This window comes from Erpetoichthys calabaricus, chromosome 17 (assembly GCF_900747795.2).
Source record: "Erpetoichthys calabaricus chromosome 17, fErpCal1.3, whole genome shotgun sequence".
In the NCBI taxonomy this organism is placed as follows: Eukaryota; Metazoa; Chordata; class Cladistia; order Polypteriformes; family Polypteridae; genus Erpetoichthys; species Erpetoichthys calabaricus.
In genome coordinates this window covers 50,201,722-50,227,810 of record NC_041410.2, presented here as the reverse complement: position 1 = coordinate 50,227,810, position 26,089 = coordinate 50,201,722, and the positions used below count along the sequence as shown (strand labels likewise).

At 38.9% G+C, this 26,089-nt stretch overlaps 1 protein-coding gene across 1 annotated transcript; it reads left to right on the top strand.

The window, feature by feature from the left end:
- Positions 1–8,579: 8,579 nt before the first annotated feature.
- ppib (peptidylprolyl isomerase B (cyclophilin B)) lies at positions 8,580–24,900 on the top strand. Its single transcript, XM_028822931.2, has 5 exons — positions 8,580–8,787; positions 15,584–15,697; positions 16,545–16,638; positions 19,206–19,390; positions 24,464–24,900. The coding sequence occupies exons 1-5, from the start codon at positions 8,653–8,655 to the stop codon at positions 24,584–24,586; spliced, it is 651 nt and encodes a 216-aa protein (XP_028678764.1). The 5' UTR covers positions 8,580–8,652; the 3' UTR covers positions 24,587–24,900.
- The last annotated feature ends 1,189 nt before the right edge of the window (positions 24,901–26,089 follow it).

The following is a 26,089-nucleotide window of genomic DNA, read 5'->3' as shown; positions in this document are numbered from 1 at the left end:
GGGTGGCTGCTGTGCTCGCTGTTTAATTGTCATTATAGAAGGGAGCAAATTATACAGAAAAATAGGTAAATTAGGAAGAAATCAACAACAGAGAGCTATGCATTTAAAAACTTTAACACAAAATAAAAATATTTCGAAATGTCTTATAAATGTAAAAATCACACTGTGAATGCAGAATAAGATGATAAAAAACAGCTATTTAAATTACATCAATTAATCAAAATGACACACTGATTGTGAAACTAGTTGGAAGAAAAACCTGCAACCACATGGGGTCTCCAGGACAGAGTTTGAGAACCACTGTTTTAGATCATATTTATTTGTTTCTTGATTACCATTTTTGCTTAGTTACTGTACCTAACCATTTTCTTGTGCACTTCCTCTGCCTTTCTCACCAAATCAAATACACATTTAAACTTGTGTTTACTGTTGTTCTTGGTTGGTTATCTTATCTCTCAAAAGGGCAAGTGTCTCAAAAACCTACAGACAATCCCATAATGCCACAAACATTACTGATATGTGCATATATCTTTTGGAAAATAAAGAAAATGCATATGGTCAAATTCTCATAAATGTAGCAGTAAGTATCATTCAACCCATCTCCCTCATTTGGTTAGCTCAGGGGTCTTCAATCACGGTCCTGGAAGGCCGTAGTGGCAACTGTTTTCATTCCAGCCAGGTTCCTAATTAGAACTCAGTCCTTGTTGATAATGAAACTTTGTATTTACCTACAGTATATGCCTTGTTAGCACTTTCATTCATCAAAGACAAATTTTAGATACAGTGTAGATCAGGGGTCCTCAGGTACAGTATTGAAGGTTGGCAGTGCCTGCAGGTTTTCACTTCAATCAATTTCTTATTTAGGACCTATTTATTTACTACTAAAGCAATACTTCTTTGAGCTTAATTTTAGTTATCATGCATGTTACAATTCAGAACCCTTAATTGTCTATTTTAGTTTTTAGCAGCCACATTTAAGTATTAATTGTTGCCTGCTTTCTTAACCAGACATTAGCTAATAATGAAATGCAGATAACCAATAAACCAACAGCTCTCCAACCGACTTGCTTCCTTTTAAACCTGTGCATATGCACCATGAAGTATCTGTGTTAAAAAATGTTTAGGAATAAATGAGAGGGGAATTGGAAGGAGCGTTAACTTTAAATCTGTTCTGGTCTTCTACAAAACACATAGATAATGTTCTCAGGGAAGTAAACTCTACAGTGCAATTAAATTTTTTCTTAGATGAATGAAAGCACTAACAAACCAAAAAGTTAAATACCAAACTTCATAATCAGCAAGGACTGTCTTCTAATTAGGATACTAGTTGAAAAGAAACCCCGCAGCCACTGCGGCCCTCTGAGACTGTGATTGAGGTCCCCTGGGTTACCTAATAGCTAAGTCTCTATTAAACACATTGTCCACAAGCCTCAACTGCACACTTTAATAGATTTTCCCTCGCATTATCACCTTCTCCCAATGACCATTCTCTCCACACCATCCCTACTTCATCAACAACTCTTTATTACTTTAACTGGAATGGCCAGTGATGAGTCCACCTATGACAATCAGTGCTGGCTGTCCATACCTAAAAACCAAGTAAGGCTACAACTGTTGAAGCTACACACACAGGAAAAGCTGCAGGACAAGATGAAGTCAGTCCTTGAGTTCTTAAGGTCTGTGCTGAACAACTTTGTAGTATCTTCTGTCTCCTGTTCAGTCTGCTCCTAAGGTTGCAAAAGGTGCTGCTACTGTGGAAATCATCCTGCATTGTTTTTGTTTCAAAGAATGTAAGTGCCTCTACAGACCAGCAGTAATACATCTCACATCACTAAGACCTTTGAGAGACTGGTCCTAGACTATGAGTACTCTTATGGTAAACCACCTGGGCCTACTGCAGTTTGACAGACAAAGATTGGAGTGGAGGATGCAGTTATCTATCTGCTCCGCATGGCTTATTCTCACATGTGTTGTAATTTCAACAAGGTGTGATCAAGATGTATGCAAATACAGTACACTTAAAATAAAGTCCGCAATGTGCACTTTGATCACATTGTTTATAGGTCAGATGATACATTCTGACTTGACTGAAAGAACCTTGCAGTAGCACTTTATGCATACACAAAAATCACCAGGTACCCTTTCCAACATGGGGAACGTAATCTGTTTAAGATGAGGCACAGAAGTTACATGCAAAACCAAGTACTTGAGGAAGTTAAGACAGTCTTCTCCGTGCTCTCACTTGTTTTGGAACTGTGGCAGGGCTAGAGGGACTTTCCTTTGAAGGATGGACATCTTTTAGGAAACACTGAGGGACCCGAGTGAACAGGTTTGTGCTGGTCTCCACAAGTGTCCCATGGTGGGAGGGTTTATCCATTTGCGGAAGTGAAACAGTTTAGTCAGTCAAGCAAGTTAGAATTGCAAGTGGGCTTGATATAGAAGCAAGCTACTAAATATTGGTGATGTTTTGGACTGGACTTTCTACAGAACAGTGGTGCCTGCAGGCAGTAACACTGCATCTAGGTGAAGGTGTTGTGTCACCATTAACATTTTACTTGGGCCTTTTGAAGAGCCAGTTAAGGGCTCTATTCAACTTGCCATGTCTTAGGATCAGTCATTGCCATCTGTCACAAAGCTAAACAACACTTCCACTCTGCAACAACATTTACTCCTCTTGATGGAAGTCTCTCTCCATCTAGTCCCATTTATGGTTGTGCTACAAATAAAATGTGCTGAGATTTTCAAGAATTGTTTGATCTGTTTGGGAGGACAGTCATGAAGGACTGGACCAAGAGTAAGGTCATTGTCAACAGAAGCTCTTGATGGAGCTTGACAGTGGTTTTAGATAGATAGATAGATAGATAGATAGATAGATAGATAGATAGATAGATAGATAGATAGATAGATAGATAGATAGATAGATAGATAGATAGATAGATAGATAGATAGATAGATACTTTATTAATCCCAATGGGAAATTCACATTCTCCAGCAGCAGCATACTGATACAATAAATAATATTAAATTAAAGATTGATAATAATGCAGGTGAAAAACAGACAATAACTTTGTATGATGTTACATGTTAACGTTTACCCCCCGGGTGGAATTGAAGAGTTGCATAGTTTGGGGGAGGAAAGATCTCCTCAATCTGTCAGTGGAGCAGGACAAGACATTATTGACAAGCTCGTGTGATATTGGACAAAGTTACTTGAAACTTGTGACTGGAAATGCCACAGCATACAATTTCATATCCTCCACATCTAATCCTTGACTGCTGAACCAGTCTAGCAACTTCTAAGAGAGAAAGAAAGATCTGTAACTGGAATGTGGCAATTAATAGATGACATTTTTACTGAAACAGCAAATTTCCCCATGGCAGCCTGCTGTTTGGGATCACAAGGCACACCTCTAAAATAAAATTTTAAAAAATCACTTTTACTCCTGTGCCCTGCCTTGCACCCTGTGCTACCTGGGATGGGATCCAGCACCCCTCACGACCCTGGTCTGGATAAAGTGGGTTCAAAAATGACTTGACTTTTACTCCTATTCATATATGCTTCGCTCTAACTCTGGCTACTCATTAGATTATATTAAATTAGATATGCATTAATTTGTCCACAAGGTGAAATTAAAACTTTACAGAAGCTCAAGAGAAGAAAAATAAATAAATAAATATATATATATATATATATATATATATATATATATATATATATATATATATATATATAGATACAGATATAGATATAGATATAATATATTGTGATGGACGGCAGGCGTTTCAGTCAGGCCGGGACGCCCCTCAACAGAGAAAAGGAAGAAAAGCAGCCTTTTCAGGGCACTACATTCCCCGGGACGCTAGATGGCAGCTCCCCTGGACGGAAATGGTTCTCCGGATTCCCTCAGGGCAACATGGGACATGGAGTCTCTTTCTTCAGCCCTGTTGGATGCCGTGGGTGCCGCCAGGGGGAGCTCACCAAGAACTTGGGGACTATTACTGTTACACTAACCCGGAAGTGCTTCAGAGTCAGGAGCACGGAAGCCCGCAGTACTTCCGGGATACTTGATGAAGAAGGACGTGGCGTTTGACCCGGAGAAGAAATACTTCCGGGTCATGGACTATAAAAGGACTCTGGGAATACCAGCAAGCGGAGCTGGAGTTGGGAGGGAGTGTGACGGAGCTGCTGGGAGTGGATTGTGTTACTTGTTATTGATTATTGATTTATTTATTAATTGTGTAGTGTGCGGTGCTTTGTGCACTTATTTTGAAGAATATTGTTAAAGAATGTTCTTGGTGCTTTTATACGTGTGTCCTGGATGTCTGCCTGGTGGGTTCAATGGGGCAACAGTGCCTCTAGCGTCTACAATATACAGTATATATATATATATATATATATATATATATATATATATATATATATATATATATATATATATATATATATATAGTGGAATATGGCCGGCCGTTCATCCTGGCCAATACCCCCAAGCTGCCAGGTGGAGCCCTGCCTGCAACATAGAGGTGCCCCGAGTTCCAGCAGGGCATCATGGACAGTGGAGTTTTTCATCACAGCCCTGCTGGATACCATGGGAATCTCCAGGGGATGCTGCAGGAAGGCCCAGAGACTTTTGTTTCACCTATAACCTGGAAGTGCGTCTTAGTCACAGCGACAGAGCAAATGACACACTTCCGGGTTGAAGAAAAGGAGCTTTTATCTGACCCGGAAGTGTTCACGGTCACATGGACAGAGAGGACTATATAAAGGACTGTGAGAGACCAGAGCGTTGAGCTGAGCTGGGTGGAAGGGTGGCAACGCGTCTGGGAGTGGAGGATTGTATTGATTGTTTATTGGAGATTATTGATTTATTGGAGTATAGTGGAGTGGAGGGTGCTTTGTGCACTTTATTATAATAAAATATTCATTTTGGACTTTTATCTGGTGTCTGACGTCTGGTCTGAGGGTTCAAGGGGTCACGGGGACCCTTTAAAACTGTCACAATATATACACACACACACAAATATAACAAACAAACAACAACCCCGCCAAACACACATAAGAATATCTGGCTTGGATAAGGAAGAGTTGCTGCTTGTAGGTGGCAGTAAGATGGTGAATCCTCTCCTTATGTATCATAGGCTTACATTTAAAGGCATTAATGTTTAAATACAGCAGGTCCAGCTTGCTGTATCCACAGAAGGATTATGCCATTTAAAAGTCTGTTCCATCCAAAGTTTGAAGACGCCAGTGTTCACAACTTAGTAAATAATTTCCGTTGCTGGGTTTATAAGTAAGCGTCAACAGGATGGTACAAACCCCTCCAAGCTGGTAACATGGATGAATTCAGACTGCATTTCAAAGTCTAGATGACACATTTTAGCTTTAATTGTAATGTGCTTGTTTTTTTGGTATATTTTCTTCATTTAAATCTCCAGACCCCCTCCACTTTTTTCCATTTTATCTGATTGTATCAGTTGTAATTGTGCAGCATTTAACAGCATCTTAAATAGGCTGTTTAAGCAAGTTCTTTGCAATATAGAAGAGGTCACATTAATGAACTCATTGTAAGTGTGACAGCTCTTTCAACTTAAAAAGTGTTCAGGGCTGGCCAGTTTTGAATTGTTTCCAACTTACGTTTATACTCGTGGTGGATATTCACCTTTGCCATCCTTGGACAAGGTGTTCCTCTGATGCGGTGTGAGATAGCTCCTTCGGCAGTTGTGATTGCAGTGCTACCAGCTGAGTACAGGAATAAGTAATTTATCCTACTTTACAATCCTCAAAACCTCTTACATGCACAGATGCTGTGGATGTAAGGGAGCCTTCAGATCATCAGTGGTCACCCTGTGACATCTGTCAAGTTCATGGCTCGTCCATAAAGCCAGTGAGACAAGCCAGAAGCATCAGCATATCCCCAATTTAAAATTAACAAGTTAAAAACTTGTTAACATTAATAACATTAACATTAATAACAAAAACGTTTATCAAATTAAAAAAGAGAGAGGGAAGTCTGTGAACATGGCTGCTTTCATCTGTACCTCTATATTCACTCTTGCGCCCTTCCTTTGATCCTCTCTTCTACTTCATTCATTTCTACCCATCCTTCTTCTTTCTTCTGTATCTCTTCTTGATACCTTTTATTACAGTAATTAAGAGACCAGGACCTCTGTAAGAGACATATGGGTGCCTAACATGCCACAAGCAACTGACCTCTTTAGGTTTAATTACAAGATGTCATTATAGAGAGAGAGTAGTGTGACCTTCATTATTAGATCAGTCTAGGTTAAATCATTATTGTCACATAAACTGCAAGAGCATAGTGAAATTCTTGTGCTACAATTGTAGGTGGATGTGGGTAGGTAGGTATACAGGCAAAAAGACAATAAGATGATATATAAGTAAATAAGAGTAGCAGAAGAATGGCCCAATGTACATAGTGCAAAAGAAAACAGTGGGGACATAACACTATTAAAAATAATTGTTCTTTAATGGGTTTCGTGGTTCCTCATAGAACAATTGCTTGACAAGCACCATTTCATTCTGGAAAGGGTTCTTTGTATATTGTTTTTTGTGCCTTGAAAAATATGTAGAAAATAATGGAAATCTTTAATGTATGGTGGGCTACCTAGTAGGACACTAACTGATTAAAAAAACCTGGACTTAGCAAGTCCTTTTAAAATCCTGAGCCATTGGTATTTCACAGATCTGTTACCATACATTCCTGGTGTGGAGCCTGTTATGAACCTAAATAAATAAAGGTTCTTTCTGGAAATGTCATGTGGATGGGTCTTTTGGAAACCAAAAATGGTTCCCCAGTGGCATTGCTCTGAAGAAACACTCTGCCACCTTTCTTTTTAAGAGTGTACAGATTGTAATAAAGAGTGGGGCGCAGGTGGGGGAATGGAATGCGGATAGCAGTACAGATGTAACAAACAGTAAAATGAGACATAAACCAGCAGGTGGGTACAATACACAGTGTAGGGCAGGAAAGATCAGGTTACCATGAATTCAGTGACTCTTTGGGATGGGAGAAGAAGTTCTCTCTGAAGTGGGAGGACTGAGTTATGAGATTCTAGTAGTGTTTACCAGAAGGCAGAAATCAAAAGAAGGGATGAACTGGATGACTGACATCAGTGATGATAGTTTCAGCTCTCCTCAGACATCTTCATGAGTAGATGGTATGAAGCTGTGGAAGGTCATCCCCAACAATTTTAAAAGCAGTACCAGCAGTCCTTTGCAGGAACTTGCAATCCTGGAAAGTCAGGTTACCAAACCACACTGTGATGCATCCAGTCAGGATACTTTCAATAATGCAGCTGTAGACATTCTCCAGATTTTGGTTCCCACTCCAAAGCTCTTTAGCCTTCTCAGGAAAATTACCTTTTTCGGGTCTTTATGAAGATACAGGTGGTGTTGGCAGACCAAAAAAGGCAATTAGTGATCTGGACACCCAGGAACCTGAAGCTGCTAATTCTCTGGATGGGAGAGTCATTGATATTTACTGGAGTGTGACGGCCTTTGTTCATCCTGAGGTTAACCATGATCTCCTTTGTTTTGTCAATGTTCAGGGAGAGGTTGTTGTCATAGCACCATTCAGTCAGGTCTTTTACCTCCCTCCTTAAGGAAGCCTCATCATAGTTGCTGATGAGTCCAATTACAGTGGTGTCAAATACTAACTTTATGAGGCTGTTGCCCTCATGTTTTGCTACACAGTCACAGGTGACTAAACTGTACAGCAGTGGTTTGTGGTAGCAGGTGTTCTAATACTGAGAAGATTGATGCCTGTTTTTAGTCAGGGTGAAACAAAGTTTACTGGAGTAATTTCATCTAAAAACAATATTATAATTTTGATTATTATAAATAAAGTTAGTTTAAATGAGGTTAATCTTTTGCGTAAATATTTCTAATCGTCAATCACCCGCAGCGAATTTACAAACATCATCACATTCAAATTTTAAATACAGATCGAAGCCTAATATTTATTCACAAGTAACTTATACTTTTGAATCTGACAGCGTCCGATCGTTTGGGTAGTTTATTTATCAAAGTGTACCTTTTTTTTCCAGAAGGCCTCCTAGCCAATCACAACCCGCAATCCAGGACACATTTCTTCTTGCTATTGGCCACTCGTTCCGCCAATAATGTTACAGCAACGTGGCACGGCCAAGGGGTGGAGTGTTATTTACAAAATGATCAGTCTTGTACCAAAATGAGGTAAAGGGGAAGACTGGACTGCCTCTCTTAGAGATAGAATTTTTACGAAATAGTTCGATTTAATTCATATTTAATCTGCTTCTGTGAACCTACTATTGAAACAAGTGAATATACCACCGGGCGTTCAGTATACCGTTTTCGGTTTTCGTATGCTGAGAACTTTATTTAAAATAGTTTGAGCTTTGGTTCTAGGAACCCTGATGCAATTTCAATAATTTTGAAAAATTACATTTAAAATAAATAAATAAACGTCTTCACCGAATCTGCGCAGAATTTCCCGACGAAGCGGTTCAGTCTCCCCTCCTTATTTCAGAATGAGCTGGTCCTCCTGGCCCCAGTGGGTGTAGACGAAGCAAGCGGTGGGCGGGACTCTCCTCCCCGGAAACGAATGCGTTTAGTTTAACTGTGTGCTTTTGTGTGTCTTTTTAGGTTAGTTAATGCTGCGGATTTTACAGAAGAATATGAAGGTGTTGTTTGCAATTGCATTAATCACCGGTTCGGTGATCTTTTTGCTTTTCCCCAATGGATCCATAGCTGACGAGAAGAAGAAAGGCCCGAAAGTCACACACAAGGTAAAAATATATATAAATATCAAGGCTAGAAGGATTGTACAGTAAATTGCGGGGGAGGTTAAAACGCAGAATATGTAAAATTCAGTTGTGAACGATGGAAATCATAGCTTAAGGCGTTTATCTTGGCTCGTTTGCCTGTGGCCTTCTACTTGTTAATAGTGATTTGGAAACGTCAGGACATGAACGCCGATTAATGAAATTTGCTTTAGGGGGAGAGTTGGGTTAGCGTGCCCTTGACGTAGCGGTTTATGGCCCTAAACCCTCGTGAGAAGGGACGTGGCATCATTAACATACCGGACTGCTAAACCTTTGAAAGAGCACACATGTTCCTGTAAATTTAATGATTCCGTTAGAAATTATTTTCGATGTGACGTACTCCACTCCTGTATATTCTAATACATTTCGAATTCTGATTTTCTAATTCAAAGTACATCGTGTGCAATTCTTCAATATACGTGGAAAAATATTTTATTGCCGTTTTAACTGAGCTGCTTGTGTTTATGCATTACTTCTCACGTAATAAGTGGTGACAAAGGTTTCAACAAAGACTGATAGATATACTCTCATCACGTTTTATTGGCCTTGTAAAATGATAGCTTTGTTATGTTATATGGAAAGAATTTGCCTGTATCCCCAGGTGATTTTTTTTTAAACAGACGTACAAAGCCAATCTTGTGTGCGTTTTTATTTATTTCCTTTTTTAAAACCATTGTTTTTGTAAACATAATTGCAGAATAGCTTGCCGCGATTTAAAAAAATGGTAGTTTTATATCTGTCCACTAGGAGCCACTGATTAAGATGGTTTGTAAAACTTGGCAAGGGTTTGGCCTCTCCACAAATTAATGGGGGTTGAGCTAATTGAGTCGGATTAAGAGGGCAATGCCCCAAGAGAGATTGTGAATAGAGGTTAACACGAGTCCAGCGTTTTATTCTAAAAACAAAAGGGTTTATGAGAGCTAATGTTTGGAGAAAGGTGGGAAGAGTATGTCCCAGAAAAACGATAATTTTGCAGTGATGCTTTTGGGGGAAAAAATGTCACTTTAAACCGTCAGGAATTGTCTGGTTTATTCACTATTAGATTTGTGGGTTTGTGTTCCTTGAGTTCAAAAATATTACCCCCAACCCGCCCCCCCCCCCCCCCCCCCCAGCTGTAAAAGACATGTTAGTGTTCAAACATAGTGTTGCATATGCAGGCAGCTTCAAAAATGTAAAAAGTAAAATACTTGAACATCATGCAATCCTTCACCACTCAATGCTGCCACAATCAGCCAGTATTACTACACAAGCATGGCATGTGGAAGATGAATTAGTGACTCCTAAGCAGGGTCATCTCAGAAGCTTAACCAACCCACACCCCTTCCAATCCAATGTCTTTAATCTCTCAGCCCACCTATAACACTGCACTGGAAAATTACATTTAAAAGAAGGAACAGATATAATTATGCTTGGATGTCAAATGTGACTTATTTTTTTGCCTTTCTTTCAAGGGACATGTGCACCCATTTTGGGCCTGCATCGTTCCTGCATAGAAAGAAGCATTTAAATTATATCTACTAACAAATACATTTATCTTAAAGGGTGACGTCAAAACATTGCCATTCATTGTGTCATGAAAGGTTGCCCAATGGTGGCAGTTATTTAAACAAGACCACAGGGACATAGTGATCCTGCAGGTGCATGTTATTTGTGTTGTGTCACTGTTAGACACAGAGGATTTCCTTTCATTTGTCTGTGGTCACTGGTTTGGTTTTTGATCCCACAAAGATGTTGAGCTGGGGTTGGGCAGTTTAAAATAAAATAAAATGAAACCGTAACATACACAAAACACCAGGAGGTTTAAAAACAATACAAGTAACTAATTTGATTCTTTCCTAAATGAATATCAGGGGTTAGTCATGCTGCCTTGTGGATTCAGTAACTAGAGTTTGAATCCCATGGCTGGTCACTTTGTTTTTGAGTTTGTATTTTTCTGCAGTGCTTAAACAACTAGTGGCATCACATTATTGTATACAGGGTTCATATTTGTTATAGAAAACCTTGAAAGTCGAGAAACATTACCAAGCCAAAATCCAGTACTGAAAAGTCCATGAAGTTTTTTTTTTTTTTTTAAATAAGTAAATATTACTGAGAATATTAAATTGAATTCCAATAATTGTACATAATGAGATCAAACATCTGATATTTTGCCAACAAAACACCAACATCTTGAAATTAATATCATCGAGCAGTCAAAATGCCAGGAAAATGTAGTCCATATTTTCCAGCCATTTCAAGTTAAAACATGAAAAGATGGGCTTTAACAAAGTAAATCAAATAAGCATATCACTGGGTGCCGTTTCTACATGAAGACATTTCCCATTGGGAATATGAGCGAGTCATATAAGGTCATGTTGAAAACAAGTAGTGAAGAAGAGCAAGGAAGCCAGTTTATTTTAATTTTATTTATTTATTTTAAACCTATTGCAGGGCTGTCGTCTAATCTGACCACCACATCCTCATGATGTTCAACTGCCAGTGGATTAGCCAGAAGTAGCACTAGTGAGAGCTCTTGTTGGGCCAATCATTCTTCTAACATATCGCCATCTTTGTCTTCATATGTGACTAAAAGTGCATGTCTGAAATCATCTGTGCGTTAAATGTGATCAACTTTAACATTATTCATACAAGTCACAATAAAGACGTGGGGTAACCTTTCTCAGAAATTGATTCCTGATAATGGGATTATAGAGTTCTTCAGTGTGTGTGGATGCCCTTCCCAAGGTATAGCTTGTACTTTCATACACCACAATTTATTACATAAAATATGCCCAAATTATTATTTTTTTAATGATAATTTTTACCTAATAAGTATCCGGTCACTAGCAACCCAACACAGTAAAGTTTCTTTAAAACACTTGAACAAAACATGCTTTTTTTCATGATTTCTTTCTCTGTTTTGCTTGCACACTCCAAATATTGGCACAAGTCCGCTCTGTGCACACCACATGTATAATGGTGCATTCATTGTTCAGAAAGTAATAGGTTTGTTTTCAAAATTTAGTGGGTCTTCCTAGTACTAGGGTGTTCCTAGAACTGCAGCAATAACTGCACTATTACTCTAGGTAAGTACTGGAGACTTCAATGTCAGCGGTCAGCAATTTAAATTAGGCTATGTATTCGAGTTCATATGTGTTCTGTAATTTTGCTGTGGATATTCACAACTGGTATGTTAAGTAGTCCTGAATTCTTGTGCTGGTTGGTACTGAAAAAGTTATAAAAAGTCCTGGAATTTGAAATATACTGAAACCAGTAACAGCGCACTGCACGATGACGTTCAATGAATACACTTGACTTGAGCATTCCTAGTTTTCCTCCTCTTTCTCTGTACATTTACCATTCGTTTGCTCAGAGGTTGATGTGCTTGCTGCTTCCTGAGCAGCTCTTTTCTCCACCCAAGCGGCCAGCTTCTTCTCTTCTTTCATCGGCATCTTTTCATGTTAAAACTGATTAAATCAAGTGTTTGTGTTGCAATTACGTTTTCTTTCATTTTTCACTTAAGCTGGCTCTTAAGTCTTCAATCTGCCTCAAGAATGATTTAAAATATGAAGAGGCAGGGGAAGTGATGGCGAACGTGGTAGGGAATGAGAACAGTACCTGTACGCATGGCCGCCCTGCTGGCTGCTGCCGAGAGTTGATTCTACAATAAAATAAGAGGAATAAATTTGGAGGTCAGTCATCATCCTGAAAGCGGATAGTAGACGTCACATAGTATATGTGTACAATCCTGGACAGACAAACTAAGAGACACGGTAGTGTATTATATATAAAGATGTACATACCCTGGGTACAGCAGCACATACTGTGTATGACAGTGATAGCCAGAGAGAAGAGTGGTGACAGAAGCAGTACAAAGGATTTCTGTCGGAGTGGGAAGTATGATCCAAAATCCATATTGTCTTTTCTAAATATTGTGTTTTTTGCTAGATACTGGTATGGTGTGTGTTTTTTTTAAATTTACTGTTCAGACTAAAACATGCTGCTTTTTTCACTGAAACATTTGTTACCACTCTACTTAATTGGATTTAACAGAAGGTCACACCACCATCACCACCAAGAAAATGCAGGATAAGAAGTGACTTTTTGTGTCCTTTATCCCGGTTTCCCATTGCTGACTTTAAACACACATCTGTTATCGGCTCCGCTTAATCTGCTGCCGAGTCATCACTATGTATCTGGGGTCCATCTTTGACTCGCCATTCAGACTGAACCATGCAGTGTTCTTAAAGGGGTAGACTCACTACACACAGCTGGCCTTCAATTTAATACACAGACCATAATTTAAAATGCTTAAACACTGGCGTAAAATCACATTTGCAATTTTTGTGATAGGATGTAGTTTATGTTTATACTGGTAAGATGTTTATACTGAATCAACTGATTTATCACTCATTTTGAAATTATAGGGTATGATCTGTCATCAGTTAATAAGATTTGCACAATCTGCTGGCTATTCCAATACTCAGGATTCCAACTATATTGGCCACAAACTTGTTCTCAAGTGTGTGCCACTTGGGTGAGCACTGATGTTGGGCAGTAAGGCCTGGTTCACAGTCTTTGTGCCTTTCTATCCCAAATGTGCTTGATGGGGTTGTGGACATTCCTCTTTGCAGGCCAGTCAGGCTCTTCCACACTAATCTTGGCATACTGTTTCTGGAATGTGCTTTGTGCACTAGGACATTGTCCTTCTGAAACAGGAAAGAGCCTTTCGCAAAGCTGGAAGCACATAATCCTCTAGAGCGTCATTGTTTGTTGTAGCATTACGATTTCACTTCACTGGAGTTAAGGGACCTGGTCCAAACCATGAAAATCAGCCCTAGACTATTATTCCTCCTCAACCAAACTTTACACTTTGCATTGTGCATTTGGTCAGGTTACAATCTCTTGGCATCCCACAAACCCACATTTTGTACGTCAGACTGCCAGGTGGTGAAGCATGATTTATCACGGTAGAGAATGTTTCCTTTCTCCAGAGTCCAAAGGCGATGTACTTTACATGAGTCCAGCTGACGCTAGGCATTGTGCATCTTAGGTGTTTGTGCAGCTGTTCAGCCATAGAAATTCATCTCATGAAGCTCCCCACAAACTGCTGTTGTGATGACATTGCTTCCAGTAGTGAGTGTTGCAAGCGAGAGCCATCATTTTTAATGTGTTTTGCACAATAGCACTTAGTGGTCCTGCTCTGCTACCACTTTATGGCTGATCTGCTGTTGCATCTGGATAGTTTCCATTTAGAATAACATAACTTAAAGTAACCAGGGAAGATCTAGTAGGGCAGAATTTTGACAAACTGGCTTGTTAGAAAGATGGCATTTTATAACACTGCCACATTGAAAGTCGCAGAGCTCTTCAGTATGACCCATGTTGTTGCCCGTGTTTGTTTATGGAGATTGTGTGGCTGTATGTTTGGTTTTATGCAACAGTTAGTAATTTGGATGTGACTAAAATAGCCAAACCCACTAATTAGGAGCAGTATCCACCTGGCCATGTAGTACACATTAAAAAACGTTCATTTGCGAGTCTTTTTAGCTCCTTAGTAATCTGGAGTTTATTGTCTGCAAACCTGACTGTTTTTTATGGTACCATAGTGTTAACACATACATGTGTCTCCATGGTTTTTCTTTGTGTGTCCGTCATTGAACTGGTACCTCCAAACAGGTTTGGCTCTAGCATTGCCTGTGTTACCAGGATAGGCTACAGTGCCCTGTAAGCCAATATCAGAATAGATCATTTTAGAAAATGAAATTTATTTCTTGAATATTGCAGATTGCTTATTACTCTGTGTGCCTCTTGTTTACATAGGTACTGTATATCCAGTACATGAGAATTAATTTAACCAGCAAAGTCCTCTGACAACTAAAGGTTTGGTATGATTTTTTTGAAGTTAAGGCCATGCTTTCACAATAGCGGTGTGCTAACATTCACCTCCAGCGCATGAACTGTTGGAGCTGATTTTTAGTTTTCATACAGTACAGTGGCCAAATTCATACAATACAATTAAGCCAGGAAATGCTTCTTTACGCAAAGAGTTGTGGGGATCTGGAATAAATCGCCAAGACATGCATTGAAGCAGAAATCTTGACAACCTTTAAGAAGTATCTGGATGAGATACTGGGAGTATTTCACTATATAATAAACAAGTAAGTTTGATGAACTGAATTGTCACCCCTCGTTTGTCAAATTTAGTATGTTCTTGAGAGATCTACATTGGACGTTAACAGAGAAGCAGTCCATACAGGAAACAAAGGGTTTAAAAGTCAAAATGTCCCCTTCAGAAAGAAGTTATGTTCTAGCTTTAAATTTTGCGATGAAAAAAATTTTAAATTAAATTTCTAAATTCACATGTTTAAACCCATTTAATCCAATTAAAGATCGTGTGGGCCTGCAGCCATTGCTGGCAACATTAAGTGCAAGATAAGAAGCAGCCCTGGACAGTTTACCAGTCCTTTGTAGGGCAGACACACGCACACACTCTTGTGCTGTAACTTGTACAAAGCTGATTTAAGTGCTCAAAAAAACGTAACCAGCACATCTATGGGGATGTAGGAGGAAAATGTGCCAAAGTCTACTCATACAGAGATGAGGCAGGAATGATCTTAGTGGTTCTGTTGTAGTCTGCAGATTTGCAGTGGAGAGGTACCAGCCAGTTACTTTAGAAGCAAGCGTGTCCCTTTGCTTATTACAAAGCTCAACAGCCAGCTTCAAGGATGCTTGCTTTTTATCTTTTTTTAAAAAAAAAAAATTAATCTTTGCCCCTCAGGTTTATTTTGACATGAGGATTGGAGATGAAGATGCTGGGAGAATTGTGATTGGCCTGTTTGGAAAGACTGTCCCCAAGACAGTTGAAAATTTCGTAACACTGGCAACAGGAGAGGTGAGTACAATTGAACATTTTATTTATTTGCAGAAATGCCAAGTATCTCTTGTTTTGCATCTTGGTAAAACTTTGTAGAGATTGTATCTATTATAATAATCGCTATGGAAATTTGCTGATAAGAGTAATATTAGTATAATTTCAGTGTTGATTCCCCCCTCCTGCAACCAGAGTCAAAAGAATGCCTTGTTTTCTGGACTTCTGCAAGTCTTTACTGGCAGGAGTGCCTTCATGTGATATCAAGCCAGTGGAGATGATTATAAATGCAGCAGCATGTTTTATGTTCAGCCGGCCAAGACAAGCGCATGTCACTCCTCTCTTTAGGTCTCTCCACTGGCTCACTGTAGCAGCATGCATTAAATTCAGATTATTGATAATCCCCTCCAGAGTAGTCAATGGATAAGAACCAATGTATATGGAAGCACTGCTATGCAGTTTCTCACCCACTCTGATCTGTGATTGACACCTGCTGATACCACCTCAATGTGCCATTAAGTCTCAATCCAGACTCCTCATATGCAGGTCCTAGCTGGCAGAACAAGCTTTCCACTTCCGTCCAAACTGCTGACTGTTCTATGAAAAATCTTTTAATAGATAATGCTTCTGATGTGAGATTCTCAGTAGCTTAGACAAGATTAACTAGTTACCTTGTGTGTTATGTTTCTGGGCTCTTCCCTTATGTTTAATTTGGTAACCTCGTTTTGCATCACTTACTTCAAAACAGTCCCAGACTGATGGTGTTCGATTATGTTTAATCTCTTAAGTTGACTTGGATAAAAGCATCTGAGTAAATGTAAATATCTTGTTGCACATTTATAAAATAAACTTCTAATTTTTTCCCCTTCAGAAAGGATTTGGCTACAAGGGCAGCAAGTTCCATCGTGTGATCAAAGATTTTATGATCCAGGGTGGAGACTTTACTCGCGGAGATGGAACAGGAGGTTGGTTTATGAAATATGCTATGAATTTTGTATTGTCTGTTTATATATAATCTCTCTGTCTTCCATCCGCTTACTGTGTTATACATGTGGGACTTTGTCAATTGAGAAGGCTCAAATTCTTGTTACTTTGCCAGTTTCTATTTAATGGCATTCCAGTTGCTCATTTAATAAAACACATTCTCCTTAAAAGAGAACCTGGTGACTCCCATTCATATTCTACTAGTGCAGACCTTCACTGGCATTGTTAGATGGTGTTGAAATATGAAAACAAAGAATGTAGTGAATTAGAGATATTCTGATAATAATTGCCAATGTCTCAGAATTCTCTATCTAGCCATACTTTCTCAGGCCTGTTCTATTTTTATTTTTTCCTCCAGCTTCCTTTGTTTTTATAGGATACTTTATCTAGCTATCAGTTTAAATAAAAAGTCTGGAGAGCACAAGATTAGGTGGCTAGGAAAAGTCTCATTTGGCCACAGTTTCATAAAGCCATGTACATGCCATACTGTCTTATGGCAGGCCCAATTGGCATATTATGTACAAGTTTTAAGATCTTCTAGTATAAGTGTTGCATTTGCTTGACAAATTGTAACACATGGAAGTTATTAACCTAAATTTGCATAGTAGGTGGTAAAGAAACTCCAATTGAGTGGACAGCACCCTAAAATGCACACATCTGGAAATTATCTACCAAAATGTAGTAGTGGAAAAAGAGCACAAACTGGGTACATGACACCTTACAATTGTATACAGCTATGAAGTGTGTTTTCATACATGCTAGTTAGAATTTCACTGTACTCTGTACATGTGACCAAAAAAAAGCCTGTATTGACATGTAGCTAGGATAGTGGTGGGCTTTTTAAAATGTCTAGCTTCATGGGACGGATGGTCTCCCCTTGTTTGCAAAGTTTTCATGTGTTTTAAGCTACAGTAGGTTCCAGTGTTTACCCTTGAAACAAATGTTAAGTGAGAGGAAAAAATAATTGGAAAGAATACAGAATATAAAAGTAATGCAGTTTATGGGTGCACTTTTGTTTAAGAGCCCGTAGCTGTTTGTTTTATTTTATTTATTTATTTTTTTTAAACCCTTGAAATTTTTTTTTATCAATTCTGACCCATTTTTGTGTATGAAATTAGTTAAATCATCCTATATTTTTATCAGTTCTGGATGAAACCTCATAACTTTTCCTATATTTGTTCAAATTACCAAAAAGGGTGTTTTGTTCTTAAGAGATTTACTTTGGATAGTAACAGAGAAGCAGTCTATACAGGAAACAAAAGATTTAGAAGTTTTGTTAGAACATCATAACTTGTCATACTTTTCCTATATTTCTCCAAATTACCAAAAAGTGTTTTTTGTACAGCTTGCCATATTTTTGTATCAGCATTTAAGGGATTTTGTAAAACCATTACATTACCATTACTGTAACCATTACTGTAAAACCTTTTTTTTTTTTTTTTTTTTTGTTCTTTATTGTGTCTTATACGATTTCTCGTATTAGAAATTTGTTAGTTTTCGCATAACCCTTGGGGTTAGAGCGCAGGGTCAGCCATTGTACAGCGCCCCTGGAGCAATTACAGGTTAAGGGTCTTGCTCAAGGGCCCAACAGAGTAGGATCTCTTTTGGCAGTGACGGGGATTCGAACCGGCAACCTTCAGGATACCAGCGCAGATCCTTAGCCTCAGAGCCACCACTCCGCCCATTCTAAATGTAATCAAAGTTGCCTAATTTTACAAAAAACAAAAAATGTTTCTAAGTGTTGCATTTTTGTACAACTGCTACAAATTTTGAACACTGCCATGTCCTTTGGGTCAGTTTTGACCACTAATGACTTTCATGGATTTTGTGCTGGATTTAGGAGGCTTTGTTTGCTTAGAGCTCATTAAAGCATCTTCAGTGTCATCTATTCTAAGTTCTAAGTGTTCTGATCATTGGTACTACAGGTTAAGATGGGCAATCATTTTAGTCAAAAAAGACCCTGAAGGTACTGCATTGAGTCAATACTTGTAGACACTGTGAGGGTTAAATATGCAATCTGTATTTCAAATTTAAAACATTTGTGATACATTTTAAAGAGCTGAAGAAACAAACTTTTTTTCAATAAGCATTTTTTATTTTCAGCAATTTTGATTAAATTCTGTTTTAACTTTTTTTTTTTTTTTTTTTTACATTTATACTGTGTTGCATTCGTAATGAAATTAAATAAATAGCAATTATGATAAAGTGAACCCTGTTTAATTTCTTGGGTTCTGCTTTTCATGGCATCAGTTAGCATTCGTCTTCACTTCAAGTCTTAAACCTAACCACTGGTGACAAACAAAATACAGCACCTTTTATTTTGCTGTTGTTACTCAACAGAAGATAAGCTAACCTGCAGAAGGGTAAATCAAGCTAATATGTGGTTTATTAGAGATGTCTGCCTGTAAGTTGCACTGTAGGATGGACTTTTAATGTTACACGTGCAGAAGGAATTGAGTTGGACTTATAGCTCCGCTTATCAACTTCTCCTTCATTTTCCTTCCATTTCTATAGCTTAAACTGTCTACATATTTTATTACTCTCTTAGGAAAGAGCATCTATGGGGATCGTTTCCCAGATGAGAACTTCAAGCTGAAGCATTATGGACCTGGCTGGCTAAGCATGGCAAATGCTGGCAAAGACACTAATGGCTCCCAGTTCTTTATCACAACTGTACAGACACCTTGGCTTGATGGCAAGCATGTGGTCTTTGGCAAAATCCTTGAAGGAATGGTAAGACGGTCAACATCTTTGTGTAAAGTGTACAGTTTTTTTTTTTTTTTCATTTCGTTTTTAATTTCAGGCCTGAATCCTTATCCTAAAAATATAGAACCAACTTTCCTATGGTCCCAATGCATCATACTTAACAACATGATTTATAATCGGCGCTGTAACAAATAAAAAAAATAAATAAATTAGTGAATAATGGTGCTTGATTGGAGTGCACATCTAAACATTTTGTTACATTTTTTCATACCTTTTTTTTATACACCTCCATTTGTCCTGTACATTAATAAGTCATAAGTCACTGGATTTTCATATTAAAATTTTAGTTTTTAATACAACCAGTATTTAATACAATCAGTTTTTTTTCTATTAGAGTTTTAGATCACATGTTGCTGTTCTGTAGTACAAAATGTTGGCCTTGCTGTACAGCCTTTCATTAAGAGACCCCCCACCTATTCTTGCCATACACAATTAGAACCACCTCATAAACCTTTGTTAATGTAATGATTGAAATAAATAAAAATATCACAGATCGAAATATCCTCTGTATAAACAGTACATTAAATGACACTACAGCTGAGTAATACTAAGGAAAAATGCTTAACTTTGAAATGAGTCGCATGACATTTTGTAATACTAGTGATGATGAAGATGATGGTGAGTGAAGATTGTGTGCAGATTCAGAATCCAGGATGTATTAAAATGATGGCCTGAAGGTGAAGTTGGTAGTGCTGAGTAAAGGCCGTGTCACGTTACGTGACTTTTGCAGTGATTTGTCACAGATTTCATTTGCATAATTTTAGAGTCTGGGGCATGGTGGGTCTATTCATGTTTTACAAATGTTTGAGTTACTGAATGAACTACATGTTGCATTTTAATGATCATTTTTCATCCTCATTATGTTTTTAATTTGGGAAAAATTTTCATTAAGAGGAACTTAAAAAATTGGATACTAATAAATAAAATACACATCAAAATTTTAAAACAAATTCCAAGAAATGTACATTGTTCAGAAAACTAAAAAAGTTTATGAAAGGTACATCAAGTGTGTGGAGCAGCCCTGTTTGACAAGCTTATAGATTAGAGCAAGGTGCTGGTTGAGTGCTGCGGCAGGGGTCTGTCTGGTAGTCAAAGAAAAGACATTCAGGATTAAAGTAAACTACAGCTTCACCATTAATATAACACATACAACCTTAATACTTACTTTTCATTGCATCTTTGTTTTTAGGAATTGTGTCAAGCCAGCAGCCTTCAAAAGACAGGTGTCGGTTAGGGTAGCCAAGTCTGCTTTCCTGACACTGAAAATGCTGTTTAAAATGGTGAATTTTAAAGCCTTTATATTAAAAGGAAAGAAATATGGCAGTTGTTTCCCATTATGTTTTATGGAAGGGAAATTGGCTTTAGATTGCTATGATGAATGCAACAACAAATTGGAGATCTGTGCTTCATCAGTGAAATGGGACATGATTAGGAGAAGTGTTTAAAATCTTGTGTGCGTACGCCTGTTAACCAAAAAGCAGAGCAGCATGGTAGAAAAATCTGCCTGGTTTATAAACAACACAAACTAACAATTAAAAATGATAAGAATGCTGATTGTAATAGTAATACATTTTATTTATATATACAGTCATATGAAAAAGTTTGGGAACCCCTTTTAATTGTTTGGATTTTTGTTTATCATTGGCTGAGCTTTCAAAGTTGGCTCATTATCTTGTTGGAATATCCAACCCCTGCGTAACTTCAACTTTGTGACTGATGCTTGAACATTATCCTGAAGAATTTGTTGGGTTCAATTCATCCGACCCTCGACTTTAACAAGGGCCCCCAGTCCCTGAACTAGCCACACAGCATGATGGAACCTCCACCAAATTTGACAGTAGGTAGCAGGTGTTTTCTTGGAATGCTGTGTTCTTCTTCCGCCATGCAAAGCTCTTTTTGTTATGACTAAATAACAAAGTTTTTGTGTCATCAGTCCAAAGCACTTTGTTTCAAAATGAATCCTGCTTGTCTAAATGAGCATTTGCATACAACAAGCGACTCTGTTTGTGGTGGGAGTGCAGAAAGGGCTTCTTTCTCATCACCCTGCCATACAGATGTTCTTTGTGCAAATTGCGCTGAATTATAGAACGATGTACAGATACACCATCTGCAGCAAGATGTTCTTGCAGGTCTTTGGAGGTGATCTGTGGGTTGTCTGTAACCATTCTCACAATCCTGCGCATATGCCGCTCCTGTATTTTTCTTGGCCTGCCAGACCTGCTGGGTTTAACAGCAACTGTGCCTGTGGCCTTCCATTTCCTGATTCCAATCCTTACAGTTGAAACTGACAGTTTAAACCTCTGAGAGAGCTTTTTGTAGCCTTCCACTAAACCATGAGACTGAACAATCTTTGTTTTCAGATGTTTTGAGAGTTGCTTTGAGGATCCCATGCTGTTCTTCAGAGGAGAGTCAAAGGGAAGCACAACTTGCAATTGATAGATAGATAGATAGATACTTTATTAATCCCAATGGGAAATTCACAAAAAAAAAAAATATAAAGAGATAAAAAAAAAAAAAACTTCTGCTCCAGCTTTCTCCTGTACTGCTCCTTCGCCGCCCTGAGTTGGACTCGGAGTTCCTTCTGCACGCGCTTGAGCTCATGCTGATCACCGTCTTTAAAAGCCCTTTTCTTCTGATTCAAAAGGCCCTTGATGTCACTTGTAATCCATGGCTTGTTGTTAGCATAGCAGCGTACTGTTCTTACTGGAACTACAATGTCCATACAGAAGTTGATGTAATCAGTAGTGCAGTCAACAACTTCCTCAATGTTCTCATTATGAGATCCCTGCAGGATATCCCAGTCTGTAGTTCCAAAAAGTTCTCTCAGAGTATTCTCAGCCTCCGGGGTCCACTTCCTGAATGATCGTGTGGTTACAGGTAGGACTCTAACTTTTGGTTTATAGTGAGGCTGAAGCTGAACCAGGTTATGATCTCCTTTCCCAAGCGCAGGCAGCGGGGTGGCGCTGTATGCGTCTTTAACGTTTGCATACAGTAAATCAATAGTCTTATTTCCCCGGGTGTTACAGTCCACATACTGGGAGAATGCAGGCAATGTTTTGTCCAGCGTCACATGGTTAAAGTCTCCAGCGATTAGCACAAGCGCCTCAGGGTGCTGCGTTTGTAATTTAGCAACAGCGGAATGGATGATGTCACTCGCTGACTCCACGTCTGCCCGAGGAGGAATGTATACAATAACAACAATGACATGTCCAAACTCTCTGGGCAAATAGTAGGGACGTAAACTTACGGCCAACAGTTCGATATCCCTGCAGCAAGTGGAGATTTTGACGTTAACATGTCCAGAGTGACACCACCGTGTATTAACATAGAGAGCGAGTCCTCCTCCTTTGTGCTTACCACAGGTACCTGCATCTCTGTCCGCTCTAACTGTGCTAAACCCGGATAGCTCCACGTTGGCATCTGGGATGGTGTTATTTAGCCACGTTTCGCAGAAACACAACAAACTGCATTCTCTGTAGGTCCTTACATTTTTCACCAGCACAGCCAGTTCGTCGATCTTATTTGAGATTGAGTTTACATTCCCCAGAATCACAGAAGGCACCGAAGGCTTGAAACGCCACTTTCTCGCAAGCCGCTTCTTTTTTAGCTTAGTGCCAGCTCTGCTGCCACGATACCGCCTTCTTACTTCGTCGGGTAAATATGGAACCACACCGGCACTGGCATTTGTTCTCAGCGCCCGAAGTTGAGTACTTGAATAGGCGAGTCTCGGCGTGTTAAAATCCATGCCCACGTTGTAAAAGTAAGTGTGTCCAGGGAAGGAATCCACATAAAATAAAGTGGTAGGAGTGATCAATAAATAAAAATAGAAAAATAAAAGTAGAAAAGTACACATACATATACAGTCATACACGGAGCTGCTGAAAAGGCTGCCACTCACGGCGGCGCCGGATGCATGACCACCTTATGTACCTTTTCTCATGATTGGACACACCTGTCTATGAAGTTCAAGGCTTAATGAGCTCATCCAATCAATTTGGTGTTTCAAGTAATCAGCTTTGAGCAGTGACAGGCATTCAAATCGGCAAAATTACAAGGGGACCCACATTTTTGCACAGCCAGTTTTTCACATTTGATTTAATTTCATACAACTAAATACTGCTTCACTAAAAATCTTTGTTCGGAAAACACCCCAGTACTCAGATGTTCCTAGGAAATGAAAGACAGACCACTGTTATCTTTTTTGTTGAAAGTAAATTATTATGCAGGCTGAGAGGGGTTCCCAACCTTTTTCATGTGACTGTAAGTGATGTGCAAAACCATAAAAAATACAGAAGTATTGCCATATATGTAGTGTATGTGGAGTAACATGAGGTTGGATTTGGTGTGAGTTAAAATAAAGGCCTGGCCTTTTACAATCAAATGTCAATGTCTTTCTTCAATGAAGAATTTTCTTTTTTATATCCGAATTATAATTTTCAGTCTGACAGCCCTAGTGTTTGTGTATATCAGTGTGTCTAGAATTTGCAGTTTGAGGAGTTTTTATTTTCAGGTCTGCATTGATAAAAATGACACCCATCTGCACAGTGGATATAAGACTGCAGGAGATCCATCTTGTCTTCACATTAGCAGATTTTATTTTTAAAGTTGAGTTTTAAATAACAGTCTTTCATTCTGAGAGTCTCACCAGTAAGGAATCGATTAGGGGGGGTGCCCCAACCTGCGCTCTCGCGCATTCCTTCATGAGATGTCAGAGGTGGGCTACAAACTTACAACATTAATTACAAGCCTCCAGCTAAACCCCTTCAGTAAAGGAAAATCCAAACAGTGTCGGCAAAAATGTCAGCTTGGTCTTTGCTCTGACCTTCTCCTGTGTAGTGAAGCCTGCACACACCACCACCCATAGAGCACTTTGTCCCTCTGCATCACAGTTTAGTACTTTTCATGTTTGTACAGATGAGGTGATTGTGTGCCATTTAAGTAGAATTAACTGACCTTACTGAAGAGGATTAGATGACGTTTCTATAGTCTAATTTCTGTTGTTGAATCCTCCCCCTTTTTTTTTAAACTTGTAATTTGCAGGATGTTGTTAAGAAGATCGAAGGGACCAAAACCGATGGACGAGACAGGCCACTGAAAGATGTCATCATTGCTGACTCTGGAAAAATTGAAGTGGAGAAGCCATTTGCAGTCGCCAAGGAATAAACTGTAATAATACCTCAAAATGGCAGTGAGCTCGATCCACTGTGGATTGGTCGTTTCTCTCAAGAGCGGCAAAAGGTTCATCCACTTGCGTTGGCCTCTATTGACCATGCCTGCTGATAAGAGAGATGAGTGAGGTCATTTAAAATAAAACAAAAAATACACCAAGTTAAACAGTATTGATGGTTATAAAAGGGCTTGTTTTTTTTTTTTCTTCTGTAAAATCTTAAGGCCCATTTTCAAAAGGCAATTAAATGAGTGCAATCAATAGATTTTGTACAAAGAAAAACGACAAATAAAACAATGTTTTGGTATAAGTATGTTTTCATTCTTCCTTGTAAATTTGAAGTAGACAGTGTAAAATACAACAAAGTTTGAAACCTCAGCTCATTACTGCACAGCTGGTGGGTTTAAGATCTCCTTGCTGAAAGTACATCCATTGTTTTTCTAGCCCTGTTGTTGAACTCCGAGTCATAGGGGGCAGTGCCTGTCCCAACAACACAAGGCCGTCACTCTCATTGATTCAGTTTGTAGTGGGGCTATATAAAATGTCAGTGGTGTTTGTCTGACGTTTATGTATGTGCATCTGAGGAAGCGTTACCTCGCTGATTCAGCAAGGACGTCGCCAAGCACTGCACTTGACCCTTTAGGAGGTGGGGGTTTCCTGTTTAGTTCCAGGGTTGTGTACATTATAAGCTAAGGCCTCTCATTTTCAAAGGGGGAAGGAGAAAGAAGAAAAGAATCAGATGCCCGTGATCCACCACATCATGCACTGCTATTCTTTCATCGATCACTGCTTATCTAGTTACACACGGCGGTAAGGTGGACTTGATCATCGGCCGTTTCCCAAGGCTGTTGAACTGCTAAATGGAAGTCATCGATGAGACACTGTCAATTCATACTTCAAAATAGCACTGTTTGAATTCAGATTTTATATTTTTATTATTTGGGACTTGGCTGGCTTTCATCCATTAATAGTCTCCACAGTTTCTATGCATTCATTAGACTTTTTTGTGTATATAAATGTTTGACATTTTGTAAATTATACGTGGTTTCAGGTTGGGACAAGAGAGGCTGTATCTCAGACCGGCAGAGTCTGAGGGGCTGGCTTTATGGAAACGCATTTCAGAGAGGAAGTGCCAGTCGAGAGAGGTGGAGACACATACGGAAAGAGAGGTTGAGGCATGTGAGGCTATCGAGCAGAGGCGTAAGATCAACGCTGTCTTAAGATCCATTCTAAAACCATCTAACACATTTATGGGCCTTTTTATCTTCAATAAATTAGATGCACAAATATATTCTAATTTCTAACAAGAATTTCCTTCTATTTTACTTTCACTCTTTATGGCTCATTGACAGCCCCGGTCATATGTTGTTTATGAATTCCTTCGAGTTTCACGTGAATCTGTCACATGATTCTCGTTTATTTGATTGTCAAACTGAATCCTTGGTCAAGAATGAGGCAAGTGATTATCATTCGATTTGTAAATTGAATCATTAATCATG

Excerpts from the sequence above, each read along its gene's own strand:
- ppib (XM_028822931.2), top strand. The coding sequence starts at position 8,653 with ATGCTGCGGATTTTACAGAAGAATATGAAGGTGTTGTTTGCAATTGCA. Across the intron at positions 16,639-19,205 it reads TCGCGGAGATGGAACAGGAG|GAAAGAGCATCTATGGGGAT; the intron begins GTTGGTTTATGA and ends TTACTCTCTTAG. Across the intron at positions 19,391-24,463 it reads GCAAAATCCTTGAAGGAATG|GATGTTGTTAAGAAGATCGA; the intron begins GTAAGACGGTCA and ends TGTAATTTGCAG.